Source organism: Phyllostomus discolor, chromosome 4 (genome assembly GCF_004126475.2).
Source record: "Phyllostomus discolor isolate MPI-MPIP mPhyDis1 chromosome 4, mPhyDis1.pri.v3, whole genome shotgun sequence".
Lineage (NCBI taxonomy): Eukaryota > Metazoa > Chordata > Mammalia > Chiroptera > Phyllostomidae > Phyllostomus > Phyllostomus discolor.
The window spans coordinates 99,393,447-99,412,289 of NC_040906.2; the positions used below are offsets into that span (position 1 = coordinate 99,393,447).

Consider the following 18,843-nt stretch of genomic DNA (forward strand, 5'->3'; position numbering starts at 1 on the left):
GGTTTGCGGTCATGGGTGAAGAGGTGAGGGGATTAAGAAGTATAAATTGGTAGTCTCAGAATAGCCATGGGGATGTAAAGTACAACACAGGAAATGAGGTGGCCAAAGAACTTATATGCATGACCCATGGACATGAACAAAGGTGAGGGGGCGTGGAGGGGTCCTGGGTGAGGGAATGCAAAGGGGGAAAAATTGGGACAACTGTAACAGCACAATCAATAAAATATTTTTTTAAAAAGTAGAAAAAAACCTCACATAACATGACCAAAATATAAATGTTTCTGTTTAAAGTGGAGGAGATACATAACCTAGATTCTAACTGTTATGTTTTCTCGGATAGGAAAAGCCATTATAAAGATATCTATTCTCCCTATTAATATAGAAATTTAATGTACACTTAATAAAAATATTAATAATTATTTAACTAAACTAAGCCAGATGATTAAGTTCATAAGAGCCAAAAGAGAACAATGCAATGGTATTAGCTGTATATTTAAAATATAAAGTCCTGTGAGGGCTTAATACTTATATTAAGAAGCACAAATAGGTAGTTGCAGAATAGCCATGGGGATGTAAAGTATAGTATAGGAAATGGAGCAGCCAAAGAACCTGTAATTGTGACCCACAGACATGAACAATGGTGTGGCGATTGCCTGAGGGAGTGGTGGATGCTGGGTGGAGGGGGGCAAACTGGGAAAACTTGGGACATCTGTAATACCATAATCAAGAAAATATAATTAAAAAGTATAAAGCCCCATTGACTAAAATATTGTGGTACCAATGCAAAGAGGAGGCTGACAGACCAATGGAATAGAACAGAAAGCCCAGAAAGAGATCCTAACAAATTTAAGAATTTAACATATGATAAAGGCATACCAACCCAGTGAGGAGAAGGTGGACTGTTCAACAAGAGGTGCTGGAACCAGGAAACTAGCTGAAAAGGGTCAAAGTGACTCATACCTTACATCTGACAGCAGAACGAATACCAAAAGTTTGAATGACTGAAATACAAACAACCAAACCATGTAAGTGCTTGAGGAAATCCTGGGACTACTTATAAAATCTCAGAGTATGGAAGGCTTTTTTAAAAAAATATTTTTAAGATTTTATTTATTTATTTTTAGAGAGGGAAGGGAGGGAGATAGAGAGAGAGAGAGAGACAGACAGACAAACAGACATCAATGTGCGGTTGCTGGGGGTTCTGGCCTGCAACCCAGGCATGTACCCTGGCTGGGAATCGAACCTGCAACACTTTGGTTCCCAGCCCACGCTCAATCCACTGAGCTACGCCAGCCAGGCTGGAAGGCCTTTTTAATAAAACAATATATAAAACATGGACAAGCCCTGGCTGGTGTAGCTCAGAGGATTGAGCACGGGCTGGGAACCAAAGTGTCCCAGGTTCGATTCCCAGCTAGGGTACATTCCTGGGTTGCAGGCCATAACCCCCAGCAACCGCACATTGATGTTGCTCTCTCTCTCTCTCTCTCTCTCCCTCTCTAAAAATAAATAAATTAAATCTTTAAAAAAAAAAAAAAACAAAACATGGACAAAGAATATCATCTAAAAGGAGATAAAATAACTGTTAAATATATGCAGATACTCAATTTCATTCAAAAATATGTGTATATACATAAATATATGTGATTATTTTTGTGTCATGTGAATTTGCTACCCATTCAAAGACAAGAGAAAGGGAGGGAGAGAGAGAGGGAGAGGGAAAGGAGAGAGAAGAATCTATTCAAGATTTCCCAGGACACATGTCAGTTCAATGAAACTTATTTCAGGAAACATCACAATGGAGAAAAAAATTACATTGTCTAATATCTAAAACTAGGTAAAAGCAGGGTGGCTTTGCTCAAAGCAGAGATGATGGCTTGAATACCCTTCCATACTACTCCCCATTTACTCCCTAAACACCCACTGACATGTGTCCATAGAACCCCGGGTTCAAAGAGCATGTTCATAACCATACATTATACAAATCGAAGGAGAGTTCCTTTTTTGAGGTAAGGGGTCACATTTTTATATCTGAATTCCCAGCCCAGAGGTCTAGTGCACTGTAGGGTTTAAACAAATTTTTTTTAAATGAATGGCATTACCAATAACTCACCTCTATATGTATTCTGTAATCTATGACATGATTATCTCATTACTATTAATCTAGCCACACTCAATAAATGCTTTGCAGCAACCCTCAAAGGAGAAATCCCAAGGTCATGTATCCCAAGAGCACTTGACAGTTACATAAAACTAAATCTGCGGCAAAGGCTGGTATGTCCCAAATCAAAGATAAAAACATGTTTATAAGCCAACAACTCAATTACCCTTCCCAACCATTATGTTGAAGCAATTCTGATACCTCATCACAGCAGTGCATTCGAGCCATTGCTTCAGAGAGACGGATCATGCTCTCTAGCTGCCGCACTGTAATCCTCCACGAAGACTTGGCAACTCCAGAACCATCCCTCTGGCGGAGACGTTTATACTGCTCTACAATGAAGTCCTCCGACTCTCTGGAAATCTGTTGGAGACATCACTGAAGTCAGAGTATTTCTACTTGATGGGAGCTGCGTTAAACATAGTTTTAAAGGCCTTCCAGGTAGAGACACTTTGGGGAACTAAGAAAGCCTGTTAATTCCATGTACTAATTTTATGAACAGGAAGGCAGAAGGGCTGGTATTTATGCAAAAGACCATTTCTAAAAGATATGTAACAAACTGAAGTAATGGGATAGGATGTAATACCTTTTTACCCAAGATGCCAGAGCTCATCAAACAAATTAATGTTCAGATTGTTTTTGAGACTCAGTAAATAATTTATGCTATCTTTAAGAAAAAAAGAGGTCAAAACACATATATATCATACACCAGCTTCTTCAGTAAACCTTAATATTTGTTGAATAATAATCTAAAGAATCCTCGGTTTTTAGAACAGGAAACTCAGCATGTTAACGAAGCATGCAGAAATCATAGAGGGACCATATTCAGTCACGGAGAACAAATGCCCCTTCACACAAAAGTGACTCATAACCCCTAGTTTTAGATGACTCACCAAGCTTCTTTTGGGACAGTGAGAGTCAATCCCAATAGTATTGTAGATAATTAAGTGAAAGTGATGGGATATTAAAATCTAAGAATAACTCCCAAAAGCCAAGCCAGAAAATCGTGTGTAAAAACTTAGAATTAACCAGAAGCAATTTTTTTCCTTTTCCTCTTCTGTTTTAGGAAAATGCCAAAAAACCAGATGCATTATGAAGGTTTATTTTATTTATTTATTTTTTAAATGGAGGTTTACTTTAAAGATAAATGTCCAAGGGAGTAAGTATCCTGGATCCACTGCAGATTCAATCTAATGAACTACATCAATTACTATAAAATAGCAATCATGTTCATTCACAATTACCTAGAGAAATCTAAGATTTTCCTTAGAGAAAGAATTGAGAGCATTCAGTGGACTACTGATTTAAACACATACAGTTTTGTGATTCTTAGTCATGGCTGAAATAAAGGGTGTCCTACTTCACTTGGTTATCCAAAGCTCTTATCACTACAGGAAAATTTTTATCACCTAACAAGGAAAAGGAATGGGGTTGTTCAGATATTTTTAAAATGCTCTTTACTCAACTCTCTGAAGAAGCAAACTGTTCTAAAAAACAAATAAACAAACAACCCCCACCCCCCCGCCAAAACCTCTAAACAAACAAAAATACTTAACAAAAAACCCCAAACAAATGAGTACAGGCTCAGTTTTTTCCCTATCACTCTTTTGTCTAAATGCCACTTTAATATATCCATTATGATCTATTCCAGTACAAAAAGGGCAGGTTACCTTTGGTTTAAATTGCCTTGCAAAGAGAAGGTATCTCCTGATATCATCAAGGGAATAGACACGATCAATTGAATCCTCAATTCTTGAATGCAAGTCTACTATGCGCCTGGCAATAGCATAATCTGTTACCTAATTGAAAGCAAAAAAATCACTTTGATCAGTCATAGCAATATCCACTCCAGACTATCCTAGGCATTAGGAAATTATTTATAGCTAAAAACAACCTCTAACATGGCAATGAAAGATGTATTCACAGGCACAAAGTTCCTGAGGAAACTTTGGTACCAGTTTCATTTGAAACCAAGTTTAAATGTTTACCTTTGCCCCACTCCAAGAATATTCCTGAAGGAATTAGCTGACTATGATAACAATGGCAGAACTATGACTTCTATGACCCTTAGTATATGAAAGTCACTATTGCCTGAAGTGGGTCTAACACATGCAACCTTCACAAAAACCTTACTAAGGAGGTAGTTATTATTCCTAGTTTACAGATGAGTAAATTGAGGCTCAGAGGGGTTAAATAACTGGTCCAACATCACACTAAGTAATGGGTCCAGGATTCAAGCAGTCCAGCTTCAAAGCCTGTGCTGTTAGCCACTACATCAGACTGCTACTTGTCAATATATGGAGATAATTATCACAGAATCATTAACATTGAGAAAACAATCATACAAAAAATAAGCAATTTACTCTCAACTGGTACAGAAAAAACTATGTAGATGTAAAGAGAACAAATGATACAGTAAATGGAGCAAAATGTTAATATGTGAATAGAAAAAAAGGATATATGGGTGTCATATACACTATTCTGTTTCTTGCAACTTTTCTGTAAGTTTGAAATTATTTCCAAGAGTTAAAAAACTAATTTAATGGACTTCATACAAACAGAAATATATACCCTCAGATAACTCCCAACTATGGGGGTTGGTTGGATTAAATATTTATATGGATTTCTAAAGGAAAAAACAAACTAAAACATACAAAAACTAAAATCCTGCCAACATTCACATAATGGAAGGCAGCTTTTATTTAGATAATAAAGTTTTGCTGTAAGCAAAAAATACATGTTGTGCAATATATGACCTCCACGCTCAGCAATTAACAGCACAGCCTACAATATTAGCTTCTACAGAATGTCATTTTGTACAATAGTTCTGGGCAAATGTGGGCTGTGCAATATTGTTAAATATTTAAGTATAAAAACCTTAATAACTAACATGTTAGAATCCAAGCAAACTCAGCACTTCACCCTCAATCTTCACACTGTTCCATAATTAGGGGAAAAAAGTGATATACACTAAACTTCATGAGAAGATATAGGAAGCCTAATGACTCCTGATTTGGAGGGGGAAAAAATTATTCAATATTCCATTTTTTTTCAAGCTTACCAAAAAACCCCCCAACAAAACAAAAAAATTCTTATAAAAATCTTAAGAGTATGGTTGGAAATTAACTATAATGTTTCCTTTTTCTTCTGCAAATTAAAAAACCATAGCAAAAACAAAAAACTCGATATTCTTTCACACAACTAAGTGGAACCAGAATTTCAAGTGATTTTATTTTGAATTGCTCAACAAATCCTTGCCCAATCCTGTGCCACTCTGTGAGAAATGAAAGGTCAGTGCAGACACCGCCTGTTCAGCAGTATACATTCAAGCGTATCTCACGCAATCACTCAAGCTGGAAATAACAAAGGTGACAGCCAAGAGTGACAGCTCATGTTGGCTACCTCATTACATTCATCCACAAGTATAAAGAAGAGATCAAATCGGGACATGATGGGAGCTGACAAATTTATATTCTGTTTCAATGACTTTGATCTGTCATAGTGTCCACCAACTGGATTTGCTGCTGCCAAAATGGATGTCCTGGCATTCAGAGTAGCCTGAAAACAGAAAGAATTGTGACAGGTTTAAAAAGACATCTGGAATGGCCAATAAACATATGACAAAATGCTCAATCTCTCTCTCTCATAATTAACTAAATGCTAACCAAAATATTAAGATATCATTTTTTACCTACTGAATCGTTAAAATTAAAGTCTAATAACATATAGCACACAAGCACTACTGTATGATAATGGAGAGATGCTGTGCACACCCTTTAAGCCAGCAATTTATTTTTTTTAATTTTAATTTTTATTGTTGTTCAAGCAGTTGTCTTCATTTTCACCCCCCATACCCCCCCCTTCCTACCCTCAAACCTGCCCCCTTTGGCTTTGTCCATGTGTCCTTTATACATGTTCCTTGATGGCCCTTCCCCTACTAGCCCCCATTACCCCTCTTGCCCCTCTCCTCTCTGGTTACTGTCAGTTTGTTCTTTATTTCAATGTCTCTGGTTGTATTTTTAAGCCAGCACTTTCTTGTTAGGATTTTATCTTGCAGTTAGGTACAGGAAGATGTGTCAAGGATGTTTACAGTATTGTTTGTAATCAAAAGGCTGGAAATGACCCGAATGTCACTCTGTAGGAGTCTATGTGGGGTACATACAACTGAAAACCATGCAGTAAAACAAAACAAACAAAACACCCGCCCCCCCCAAACCAACCCCAAAACCCAAAGTGGATCTAATACATGCTGATATATAGATTGCAAAAAATTTATGACATTAAATGAGCAAGGAACAAAACTATGTATTAAATTTGTTTAAATATAAAATATTCCTAAAACAGACATAAACTCAGCAGATAATTCTGAGTATATACTAGTGCTGGGAGCTGTAGAAGAAGCTCTCTTTTTTATGTTTCGGTGTACTGCTTAAATTTTCCTTAACTATTTGAATGTATTACTTTATTTACAAAGTTTGATTTCTCTCTACTGTTGGTCTCAATACTGTATAGTCATGTGCCAATTAACGACAGGAATAGGCTGAGAAAAAGTTGTTAGGCAATTTCATGGTTGTGTGAAGATCACAGGGTGCACTTATACCAACCAAGATGGTGTAGTCTACTACACACCGAGGCTATACAGTATAGCCTACTGTCTAGGCTACAACTGTACAAAACAACATGAGCTTCAATCAAGCAAAGAAAAAATGATATAATCAAGAGATGTAAACACAGATGTATGAGGCTGCTGCCTGTTAACATGGCACACTGTATTACAGAAAACTTCTTTTACAAGTAGAAAGAGAACACTCTAAATTAACAATAAAAACTGTGCCCTGGTTGGTGTGGCTAAGTGGATTGAGCACTGGCCTGTGAACCAAATGGTTGCAGGCTTAATTCCCAGTCAGGGCACATGTCTGGGTTGCAGGCCAGGTCCCCAGTAGGGGTGTGTGAGAGTCAAGCACAAACACTGATGTTTCCGTCTCTCTGGAAATAAATAAAATCTTAAAAGTGTAGTATTATAAATAAATCAATAACATAGTCATTTATTATCATTACCAAATATTAGGTACTATACATAATTGTGTGTGCTATACTTTATACAATTGGCAGCACACTAGGTTGAGGCCAGCATCACCACAAACACATGAGTAATGTGTTGTGCTAATATATTACAATTACTGAGATGTCGTTACATGATAGGAAATTTTCAGCTTCATCATAATCTAATGGGACCACCATCATATATGTGGTCCATCCTTGACCAAAATGTTTCTATGTGGCACATGACTGTACTTAAATATTATTTTCATTTAAATAGTCTGTGGATTATTTTTATTATAATTTTGGGCAACTTACATTTTCTGATGAAAACATGCTTTATCAAAAAGTGTAGAAGCTTTGTAAAAATCTTGAGAAGTGAAATGCTAAAAATTTCATCAGTAACCTCTAATCTCTGTCAAGCAACACATTTTCACAGCACCCTAGAGAGCACTGATAGTTTGGATTAGGAAACCTCAGGGCTGTGTTTTCCATTTCAATGAACAGTATTTCATGTTGAAATAATCCATTTTATCCAGGGGAATGTCTCTAGAGCTACATTAACCTGCAAGGCATGATGCAGTGGTACAGAAGTGGACATGCACATACCTTCACTCCCGCTTTAGTGATGGAGATGGTCTGCTGTTCCATAGCTTCATGAATAGCAACTTGATCCCGTATGTCCATCTTATCAAACTCATCAATACAACATACACCCTGTAACCAAACAAATCTAGCATGATACTGCCTTTCAAGTGTCAAATGGGACGTCAACTCAAAGTGTGCACCAAAAATCTTTTGATACTCTGTAAATAACTCTAAGGTATGTAAATAATCCTGATTCCCTCTATTAGATTAAGATGGTATAATAAATTCCAGAGCTAAAAGGAGTCATAGGCTTTCAACTCATTTTAAACTAAGAATAAGACCAAAGACATATATTTATTGCATTTTTACTCAACAAAAAACCTTGTGTAAATTGTCAGGGTCAAAATATTCTGGATTGCTTCAGTGCTGATTTTCAGCTGAAGATGTAACAGGAGAAATTTACTGATATAATTAATCAACGCCAAATACAGACTATTTACTAAAAATGCCCTCTTTGAAGGACATTTTAAAAATATAAGCTTATAGGTCTTTACTGATAAGGTAGGGAATAATCTGCTTGCTCTAGATCCAAAAGTGTCAAATGTTCTTACATTATCAGCCAACATCAAAGCTCCAGCTTCAATGACAAACTCATGAGATTCTTCATCTCTCACAACAGCTGCTGTTAAGCCAGCAGCACTGGATGCTTTGCCACTGGTGTAGACAGCTCTGGGGCTGAACTCCTCCACGTGCCTGTTCAAGATGATCATATTCATTAACTTGTGACTACAAAGCATCCTTTCCAGGAATATCACCTGCTAGCATTTATGCCACTTAAGAATATAAATTTCTTTTTAAAAAATCTGAGAAAAGCATTAAGCTATATAAGCAATCCATAGATATACGCTATGAATCGAATATAAAGACAAAGGCTGAATATAAAGACTTTCTCCTTTGGCCTTTTAAACGGATTTAAATCCATTTCTGTCAAATGTAAGATGAAGTTCAAACATGATAAAAATATCAACTTTAAAAGTTTTAATAACAGCTTAGCAATAATGATCTATTAGAAGATCTTGCCCTTAAAAATAAGACAGAATTAGATACAAGATGTATTCTAAAAATGAAAGGTTGGTTTAACAGCTAAACATCAGTAATACGTCATATTAATAAAGGATAAGAACCACTTCAATAGGTGCAGGAAAAAATATGTGACAAAATCCAACACCTTCACAATAAAAACTCAACAAACTTGGAACAGAAGAGACTTTCTCTCAACCTAAGAAAGGGTGCTAAGATCATTCTTAAAGGTTAAAAGGCTGAATGCTTTCCCCCTAAGATCTGGAATGTTTACTCTGCCACTTCTATTCAACATTATATTCAAAGGTCTAGGCGGGGCAATTAAACAAGAAAAAGAAAAAGACACTCAGATTTGAAAGAACAACAACTATCACTATTTGCAGATAACATGACCTTATAGATTGAAAATCCTATGGAATCCACTAAAACATTAGAACTAATAAATGAGTTCTTGCAAGGTTGTGAGACAAAAGATCAACAATTTTATTTACAACAGCATCAAAAAGATTATAAAACACTTAGGACTAGGTTTAACAAAAGAAGTGCAAGCTTTTACCTTGAAAACTATAAAATATTGTTCAAAGAAATTGAAGAAGGCCTAAATAATGAAAAGATATTCCATGTTCATGGATCAGAAAACTTAATATTTTAAAAAGCCAATAAACCTCAAATTGATCTACAGATTCAATGCAATACCTATTAGTATTACAACTGGCTTCTTTGTAGAAACAGACAAGCTGATCCTAAAATTCATACAGAAACTTGAGGGAACCAGAATAGCTAAAACAATCTGGAAAAAGTCGGACAACTCACATTTTCTGAATTTAAAACTTACTACAAAGCTAGAGTAATCATGATAGTGTAGTGCTGGCCTAAGGACAGACATAGAGATTAATGAAATAAAACAGAGAGTTCAGAAACAAATCCTTACATTTATGGTCAACTGATTTTTGACTAGGGTAGCAAAACAATTCAATGGGGTAAAAAATCACCTTGATGTTGGGACAACAGGATATCCATTTGCAAAAGAATAAAGCTGGACCCCTACTTTATATCATATTAAAAAATGAACTGAAACTAGCAAGAATCTAAATTTAAGAGCCAAAATTATTCCAAAGAATCAAAGGCGGGGACTTGAACAGATAACTTGCACGCCGATGTTCATAGCAGCATTACTCACAACAGCCCACACGTATTAACAACCCAAATGTTCATGGATGAATGAATGGATAAACAGTGTGACAAATACATATAATTCAGTCTTAAAAAGGAAGGAAATCCTAAGACTCTACAACATGGATGACTCTTGAATATATGTTAAGTGAAATGAATCAGTCATAAAAGGACAGTATATGGTTCCACTTCTATGAGGGACCAAGAAAAATCAAATTCAGAAGCAGAGGTAGAATGGTGGTTGCTAGGGGCTGGACAGAAGGGGATATAAAGAGCTACTGTTTAATGAGGGCAGAGTTTCAGTTTGAGAAGAGGAAAAATTTCCGAAAATAGATGGTGGTAATGGCTATGTAACTTGAATGTATATAATGCCACTGAACTTTTAATAGCAGCATTGTCTATAAAAGCCAAAGCAGAAACAATCCAAATGTCCATGAACTGATGAATGAACAATTAAGTCTTGTATGTACATAGGATAGGATATCAGGCAATAAACAAAAATAAAAGTATCAATGCATGCTCCAATATGGCTGAATCTTGAAAACACTATGGGAAGTGGAAGAGGCCAGCCAGTCACTAAGGCTCATATAGTATATAATTCCATCTACATGAAATGTCCAGATAGACACCAAAGTAGGTTAGGGATTGCCTATGGGCAAGGGGAGAATGAAGAGTGATAACTAGTGGGTACAGTATTTCTTTTTGGGGGATGAGAATGTTCTAAACTTACTTTAATTATGTTATACAACTGTGAATATACTAAAACCATTAAATTGTACACTTAAAAGGGGTAAATTCTATGATATGTAAACTATATTGCAATAAAGATGGTAAAAAACTCACCAGGGTGAAAAGGCTATTTCTAAGACAGTCATGTGCAATGTAATACTGTTACCAGAGGCAACATTGTAGTACATCTCTTGGTGGTGGTAGTGGTGGTGGTGAGTTGGGAGGTGGGAGCAGAGAAAATGAAGTGCAGAAAAGAATTCCTTTTAACACAAGACCATCATCTTCAAATCCAGAACTCAGTCCCTGATTTACTTGAAAGAAATATTTAATTATAAAACTTCAAACCAACTAAAAATGTTTTATGGTCTAGAAGAGTCACAAATTTCCCAAACAACAAAGGAAAGGCATCTTGAAATATAGTGTGGGAAACAGTAGGTTTATAGTTGTAAGTTCATGAAACAGTTTATACTGTATTATTTATTATTGCATTATTTCCCATATAAACAACTATAACCCTACTTTTGCCCCATCCTGCAGTATGACCACATACTTTACAGTATACATCTGAGTGCTAATACTCATGGCTTAGTGTCACTTGTCAGCGGTGAGAAAATGGGCAAGTTGCTGAGGCACAGAGAAGTTTTGTTTGCCTCCCTGAAAAAATAGGATAATATTACATACCTGCCTGGGTGCTGCTAGGATAAGACAAAACATACACCCTGGCTGGTGTAGCTCAGTGGATTGAGCATGGGCTGTGAACCAAAGTGTCACCAGTTCAATTCCCAGTCAGGGCACATGCCTGGGTTGCAGGTCAGGTCTCCAGTGGGGGCCATGTGAGAGGCAACCTCACATTGATGTTTCTCTCCCTTTCTCCCTCCCTTCCCCCCTCTCTAAAAATAAATAAACAGATTAAAAAATTTTTAAAGTAAACAAATAAATACTATAGCAACAGTGAGCCTAATTAAAAAAATTGCTTAAAAAAAAAAAGACAAAACATACATACACACCTAGATGAAAAAGGCTAAAAGGGTACATCTCCACCAAACCAGCATTGCAAGAGATGATAAAGGGGCTGCTTTAGGAAAATGGAGAGAGAGAGAGAGAGAGAGAGAAACACAGGTACAAAGGGAAAAAATGGCAATGAATACATACCCATCGATAATAACCTTAAATGTAAGTGGTTTAAATGCTCCATTCAAAACACACAGGGTGAAATGGATAAGAAAACATGACCAGCACATATGCTGCCTACAAGAGATCTACCTCAGAACAGAAGGTCTACACAGACTGAAAGTGAAGGGATGAAAAAAAAATATTCCAAGCAAAGAGACATGGAAAAAAAGCTGAGGTACCAATACTTATATCAGACAAAATAGACTTCAAAACAGAGGCCATAATAAGAGACAAAGAAGGTCATTACATAATACTTAAGGGAGTAGTCCAACAAGAGGATATATCTCTTGTAAGCATATATGCACCCAACATAGTAGCAACTTAATACATAAGGAAAATCTTGGGGGACTTCAAGAAAGATATTGACAGCGACACAGTCATTGTAGGGGATTTTAACACCCCATTGTCAACAATGGATAGATCTTCCAAACAAAGAATCAATAAGGGTATTGTTGCACTGAATGACATGCTAGATCAAATAGACTTAATTGGTATATATTTGAAATTTTCACCCCAATGAAGCAAAATACACATTCTTCTCAAACACACATAGATCATTTTCAAAGACAGGCCACATGGTAGGACACAAAACACGACTCAATAAAGGCAAGAAAATTAAAATCATATCAAGCATCTTCTCAGGTCACAATGGCCTGAAACTGGAAACCAACCTCATGGAAAAAACTCAAAAACATTCACATACACAGGAACTGAATAACATGTTATTAAATAATGAATGGAGTAACAATGAGATCAAGAGAGAAATAAAAAAGTATCTGGAAACAAGTGAAAATAAACACACAACTATCCAAAACCTATGGGACACAGTGAAAAAAGTCAGTGAGAAGGAAGTTAATAGCAATACAGGCCTACTCAAAGAAGAGAAAAATCTCAAATTAATAACGTACCCCTACATCTGCAAGAACTAAAGGAAAAACAACAATCAAAGCACAAAGGGAGTAGGTAGAAGGAAATAAGATCACAGCAGAAGTAAATGACAGAGAATAAAAAACAATTCAAAGGATCAGTGAACCCAAAAGCTAGTTCTTGGAAAAGATAAACTAAATTGACAAACCTTTAACCAAACTTAAGAAAAAAAGAGAGAGGACCTAAATAAAAATCAGACATGAAAGAGAAGTTACAACCAATCCCACAGAAATACAAAGGAATGTAAGAATTTACTATGAATAACATGTGCCAAGAAATTGGAAAACCTGGGTAATATGGGCAAATTTCTAGAAAAATACAACCTTCCAAAACTGAATCAAGAAGAAACAGAAAGCCTGAATAGACCAATAACTACTGATATTGAAACAGTAATCAAAAAAAACCTCCAGGCACACGAAATCCCTGTAGGATGGCTTCACAGGTGTATTTTGCCAAACATTTAAAGAAGAACATCTATCCTCCTGAAACTACTGCAAAGAATTCAAGAAGAGAGTAGACTCCCAAACTCTTTTTACAAGACCAGTATTATCCTAATTCCAAGACCAGGTAAAGACACAACAAAGAAAGAAAGCTACAGGCCAATATCACTGATGAACACAGATGCTAAAATCCTCAACAAAATATTGGCAAGCAGGATCCAGCAATACATTAAAAAGATCACACACCATGATCAGGTGGGCTTCATCCCAGGGATGCAAGGGTGGTACAATATTCACAAATCAATAAGTGTAATACATCACATAAACAAAATGAAGGAAAAAAGTCACATGATCATATCAATAGATGCTGAAAAAAATTTGATAAAATACAACACTCATCTATGATAAAAAAAATTCAGCAAAGTGGGAACAGAGAGATCATACTGCAACATAATAAAGGTCATGTATGAGAAACCTACAGCCAACATCATACTCAACAGGCAAAAACTAAAAGCTTTCCCACTAAGATCAGGAATAAGACAAGGGTGTCCTCTTTCATCATTCTTATTCAACATAGTATTGAAAGTTCTAGTCACAGTGATCAGATGAGAAAAAGAAATAAAACGCATCCAAATTGGAAAGGAGGAAGTAAAACTGTCATCATTTGCAGATGACACGATAGCGTACATAGAAAACTCTACAGTCTCCACCAAAAAACTATTTGACCTAATAAGTGAATTTGGCAAAACAGTGGGATACAAAGGCAATATTCAGAAATTGAGGGCATCTTTCTACATCAACAATGAAATATCAGAAAGGGAAACTAGGAAAAAAATCCCATTTACTATAGTAACAAGAAAAATACAGTATTTTGCTGTGTATAATGCATACCTTTTTGCCCAAATTTTGATGGCAAAATAAGGATGTGCATTATACATGGGTAGTACCTGAAATACCTTGTATCCTTTCTTGTGTTTTGCAATTATTTGTTACATAACTTCTTGTGCCATATGTTGAAAAGTACATGCTAAAATTCCCTTATAATACAAAAAAGTATCTAAATATAAATTAAAAATTGAATTAAAAAATTAAAAGATTTTTTCCCTGAAAGTTTGGGTTTAAAATGTAGGCGTACATTATACTGGGAGTGCATTATACATGGCAAAATATGGTACCTAGGAATAAACTTAACCAGGAAGGTAAAAGACCAATACCTGGCAAACCATAGAACACTGAAGAAATAAATTAAAAGACATACAGATAAATGGAAGCATATACTATGTTTGTGGATTGGAAGAATTAACATTATTTAAATGTCCATACTACCCCAAAACAATCTATAGAATCAATACAACTGCTATTAAAATACCAATGACATATTTCACAGACCTAGAATAAACATCTCAAAAATCTATATAGAACCAGAAAAGACCCTGAATAGCCTTGGCCATCAGAAAGAACAAAGTAGGAGGGATCATAATACCTGATATCAAACTATACTACAAGGCTACTGTAATCAAAACAGTCTGGTACTGGTGTAAGAACAGACACATAGATCAATGGAACAGAATAGAGAGCCTAGAAATAAACCCAGTCTCTATGGTCAATTAATATTTAACAAAGGGGGCAGCAACATAAAATGGAGTAAGAATAGCCTCTTTAATAAATAATGTTGGGAGAACTGAACTGGTACATGCTATAAAATGAAGCTAGACCACCAACATACACCAGAATGAACTAAGAATGGACAAAAGACTTAAATATAGGTTGTGACACTATAAAAGTCCTAGAGAAAAAGGCAGTGAAATTTCAGATATCCCATGTAGCAGTATTTTTACCAATATAACTTCCAAGGAAAGCAAAATAAAGAAAAAAATAAACAAATGGGATTGTGTCAAATTAAAAAGCTTCTGCACAGCTAAAGAAACTATCATCAAAATGAAAAGGGAACCCAACCGACCATATGGGTTCCTATCTGCTGGTATATTGAACAAGGGTTTGATCTCCAAAACATATAAAGAACTCATCTGACTCTACACCGGGAAGACAAAAATCCAATTAAAAAATAGGTGAAGGACCTGAATAGATACTTTTCCAAGGAGGACACACAGATGGCCCACAGACATATGAAAAGATACTCAACATCACTGGCCATTGGAGAGATGTAAATTAAAACCACAATGAGATACCACTTCACACGGGTCAGCATGGTTGTCATTAATAAATCAACAAACAATAAGTGCTGGCGAGGATATAGAGAAAAAGGAACCTTAGTGAACTGTTGGTGGGAATGCAGACTAGTGCAGCCACTGTGGACAACAGCATGGAATTTCCTCAGAAAACAAAAAATGGAACTGTCTTTTGACCCAGTGATTCTACTGCTGGGAATATACCCTAAGAATCCCCAAACACTAACTCAAAAGAACCTATGCACCCCAATGTTCATAGCAGTGCTATTTACAATAGCCAAGTGCTGGAAGCAATCTAAGTGCCCATCAGTAAATGAGTGGATCAAAAACTGTGGTACATTTACAGATCTAATATTATATTAATTCACAAATTAATGTAACACTACACAGCAGAAAGAAAGAACTCCTGCCTTTCGTGACATCATTGATGGAACTCAATATTATGCTAAGTGAAACAAGCCAGTTGGTGCAAGACAAATACCATATGATCTCACTTATAAGAGGAACCTAATTAACAAAAATTAATTAAGAAGCAAAATAGAACCACAGACATGGAAACATGGTACAGACTGACAATGACCGGGTTGGGGGAGGGGGGGGATCATGGTGGAAAGAAAGGGAAGGGACTAGTCAAAGAACATGCATGAACGACCCAAGGACATAAGACAATGGTGTGGGGATTGACTGTGGGAGTGGAGATGTGGCCTGGGTGGAGGGGGGCAAAGTGGGAAAATGGGACAACTGTAATAGAATAACAATAAAAAATTAAAAACAGAAGATATAACATACACATATATACAGAACCAGGAACACAGGAGGTGCTCAAAAACATGTTGCAATCATTTTGACCTCTAAGCTTCTTAAAAGGTTAAAAATAAGCAAGTACTTGTAGTTGATAAGTTTAGCAAAAATGTTTCATGTTTATAGCACTCCTTTTGGAAAGTGTGTCTTATTTAAGAACCTTAAAGTTGTTCGTATTGTTAATCTCAGCAATCCTATAGTTTGAATTTACCCAAAGAAAACAAAAAAGTAAAAATAGAAACTTACATACATCATGGTGTTGACTGTACCTGTACTTATAATCATTAAAATAAACTATGACAAGCTAGGAAAATGATTTTGAAAGTTATAGTATACCAACAAAAAATAGTTGTGAAACTAAAGAAAATGAAAAATATTTAGCATATATTAAAATTAAATATGTTGTGATTCATAACCCTGAAAAGATACAAAGAAATTACACAAAGATTGAAAGAGTTCTATGTAGGAATTGGATTACAGGCAATTTTTCCCTATTCCAAAAAATTGTAAAATGTTGTTATATTCTACTAAACAAATTAAGGTGTTTTTAATCTAAATGAGTTGTATATTCAACAGTCATATTCATACTGCTGCTCTAGTAAAGGCACATTGATTGCATTCTTGGTAGCACAGAGAGCCTGGAATTATGCACATTGTTCTTCCTACTGTACTACTTCAGGCACACACTTACTTGAGAAACTGGCTCTTAGCTGTACTGGGGTCACCAACAATGCAAACATTTATGTCCCCTCGAAGAGAGGTTCCTTCCCCTGTTGTCTTTGGGACACCACCAAAGAGCATGAGAAGGACACCACGTTTTACTTCATCATTGCCTGAAATGAAAACCCAACGTATTTTTCAACATGAGGTTAACAATTATCACGGGATATTAGAAAGGCATGTTTACCAACCAAAAGAGCAGATAAAGCTGAAGCAAAGCATAAGACTTAAGTAAAAATTCTTGGTTTCTCATCTGCTTCTTGCTCTGTGAACTTAGTCTCCTAGTCACTGTCCTGATGTCTTCTCCTACACCGCAGGTATCAGATGCCAATGCACACCCTTCTAAGAGTCTTTTCTGGTTCACAAGTCTTAGTACCCTACACAAAGCTTTTCTCTGTATCTCTCAAATATCTCTCCCCATGAATAAACTATGTCCACCACAGCTTATCATATTTCCTAGTTCTTTCTAATGGCATGCCTCCCATTTCCATCAACAATTTGAGAAATGGTCCATGATTGATTTCTTTTGTATTACCAACAGTGAGCAGACTAGAAATACATGCTAACTTAACTGATGCCTCTAAGAAGTATTTATATATCCAATATAAGAAAATGCACAATTAAAAAAACAACACTGGATCTTTAGAAATGTGCTATTAGAAGAGTTTTCGGTGCTAATGATGATGCCTTTCTGTGAATTCCATCAACAAACTGCTAGGCACACTTATAAAAACCACTTTGTTAAAGTAGAAAATTAACCCATTCCATAAACAAAACATCTGACTCATGACCTCTGAAAGAAATGTGTTGGAGATTTGTTAGTTTTTAAATAGCCCACAAATTCTTTGATACTCCTCATTTCAAGATGGAGCTTAATTCTCTTTTCCCTAAATGTGGCAAGACTTAGTGACTTGCTTCTAACAAACAGCATATGTGCAAGTGAAGGTATGTAACTTATGAGACTAAGTCCTGAGAAACATTTTGCTTCCTCCTTGCTTTGCTTTCTTGGATCACACACTCTGGGAAGGAAGCCAGTTGCTGTGATGTGAGAATACTCAAAGAGCCCTGTGGAAGAGATTTATGTGGTAAGGAACTGAGGCTTCCAACCAACAACCTATACTAATAGGTAGGCCACTGAGTGAGCCCCTAAAGTAGATCCTGCAGCCCTAGCAAAGCCTTCAGATGATGGTGGCCCCAGCTGATGTCTTGGCTGCAACCTCATGAAAGAACTGAGCTAGAACCACCCAGCTAAGCCTCTCTCAATTCCTGACCCACAGACTGGGTGAGATGATGTTTGTTGTTTTAAATCACTATGATTGAGTTAATTTATTATGCAGCTTAATTTATAGGAAAAGTAAAGCAGCATAAAAATTCTAACCCAATTTGTTAGAAAGGACACTCTGAAATCCATAAATGATGATTAAAATAAAGAATTTCAGTTCAATTTCATTTACCAAGCATTTAGATAGGAAAAGTTAATTGTAAATGATTTAAAAATATATACCTAAGAGAGAAATCCATTATCTTGAGTTCTTGCCCTAACTCCAATTGAGTATGGAAGATAAGGATTAAAAAAATGGGTAAAGCATGAGGCCTGAAAATTCAGTAATATACTTCAACATACATGGGGATTTTTATGATAGCGAGCAGCTAGCAACCAAAAGCCAAGAAAACGTTGAAGAGACCACCAAAGGTACAGACAAGTATATGTAACCAAGGAACATCAAGAAATCTCTAGCTCTGAAAATTAAAAGACATTAAGCTAGCACACTGGAATATACTGAAGTGCAGTTCTGTCCTACAGCCAGAAAAAGAGGACTAAATG

General features: G+C 36.0%; 1 protein-coding gene across 1 annotated transcript in view; it reads right to left on the reverse strand.

Moving 5' to 3' along the window:
- The window catches only part of MCM6 (minichromosome maintenance complex component 6), a 45,196-nt gene that overhangs the window by 12,837 nt on the left and 13,516 nt on the right, over positions 1–18,843 (reverse strand). The window contains exons 8-13 of the mRNA XM_028509426.2: positions 16,990–17,131; positions 8,398–8,539; positions 7,808–7,915; positions 5,561–5,716; positions 3,829–3,957; positions 2,360–2,521 (exon numbers count right to left, since the gene is read on the reverse strand). Of these exons, the coding sequence (XP_028365227.1) occupies positions 2,360–2,521; positions 3,829–3,957; positions 5,561–5,716; positions 7,808–7,915; positions 8,398–8,539; positions 16,990–17,131 (839 nt within the window). The remainder of the gene's footprint in view (positions 1–2,359; positions 2,522–3,828; positions 3,958–5,560; positions 5,717–7,807; positions 7,916–8,397; positions 8,540–16,989; positions 17,132–18,843) is intronic.